This window comes from Cicer arietinum, unplaced genomic scaffold (genome assembly GCF_000331145.2).
Source record: "Cicer arietinum cultivar CDC Frontier isolate Library 1 unplaced genomic scaffold, Cicar.CDCFrontier_v2.0 Ca_scaffold_5225_v2.0, whole genome shotgun sequence".
Taxonomy (NCBI): Eukaryota; Viridiplantae; Streptophyta; class Magnoliopsida; order Fabales; family Fabaceae; genus Cicer; species Cicer arietinum.
In genome coordinates this window covers 1-1,184 of record NW_027338872.1, presented here as the reverse complement: position 1 = coordinate 1,184, position 1,184 = coordinate 1, and the positions used below count along the sequence as shown (strand labels likewise).

The 1,184-nt window shown below is 37.2% G+C and overlaps 1 protein-coding gene across 1 annotated transcript; it reads right to left on the bottom strand.

The window, feature by feature from the left end:
- Positions 1-16: 16 nt before the first annotated feature.
- Positions 17-1,116, bottom strand: LOC101492085 (uncharacterized). The gene is made up of 4 exons (XM_012712427.3): positions 969-1,116; positions 814-847; positions 426-739; positions 17-330 (listed from the first exon to the last, which is right to left on the bottom strand). The coding sequence occupies exons 1-4, from the start codon at positions 1,029-1,031 to the stop codon at positions 157-159; spliced, it is 585 nt and encodes a 194-aa protein (XP_012567881.1). The 5' UTR covers positions 1,032-1,116; the 3' UTR covers positions 17-156.
- Between the last annotated feature and the right edge of the window lie 68 nt (positions 1,117-1,184).

Sequence of the window (1,184 nt, the reverse complement as noted above, 5' to 3'; positions counted from 1 at the left end):
CAGAAATTTAAAATAAACTTTAAACACCATAAGATTGGACAACCACATCGACACTAGTCATAACCTGCATATTTCACATTACAGTAGTGATTGTGCTAGATGCAAGTCAAACTTAGCAGTAATCCTTAAATAACTCCAACCCATAACTAAGTAATTCTATATATTCAATAAATGCTCTGAATGACTTACCTCAATAGTCATGGGTACGCCAAGCATATTTGGTACAGTATTTACAGTAGTTGGAAAATAGAAGGAACTATCAGACACTGGAGTGGGAGGCCGAGCAGGTGATGGAATAAAACTCTTTGCATTAGGGTTGAGCTTGAATTCCTTAAAACATGAAAGGGAAACAGAAGAAACTCAGACATTGGTCAATAATTTGAAAACAAGAATCAGCTAGTGAAATATTCCTTCTTGAACTGCACCTTTGCATTGGGATTCAAAGACAATTTTTCAGAAGACAATGAACCAACTGACGAACTTGGAGATAAACCAGAACCACGAGATGCCGCCACACCTCTCACAGAATCTGACCCATATGATGCCCCACGTGAATTTAAATACTTTGTTTCCCCATTAGCTTTTCCATATGCTAAACCCTCAGCCGAATCCCTTGGTGATCCCATCTTCTCATGAGATTTTGCTAATATATGAGATGATGAGGCATAGGAGCTGGCATTAGGAGATAACACCCCTTTATCAGAGCCATCTTTCTTCAAGTAGAGTGATGCCTGTGAATCTGCACAAAAATTGGCAGTTGAACACTTTAGAGCTGCTCAAATCTAAGGAAGCCGAAAGAGAAACTTTACATACCCTCATAATTTGACAGTTGAACATCCTCACTTTGCTGCACCAATTAGAGAAGAAAAATAAGAATAAGATTCAGGAGCGTTAGAAATACTAGCAATCTCATGTGAGATGTTTGTGTAGATAAAAATTTGAGCAGTAATGCTGAAACTTTAACTCACTATAAGATTTTCTTCCTTGGTGTTACCACTGGCTCCATGTAGATAGCAACCCGAGTTCTCCATAATTCTGTAATGTTGTTGGATATGAAAATTTGTAATAAAGATGATATTTATGCTTAGAGATTGAAAATGAAATCTTGAAATCTTCAGGGAAAAAAAATCATTGCAATGGAAACAAGTAATTTACAGAAGAGAACCAAGGCAACACCTGCTTTG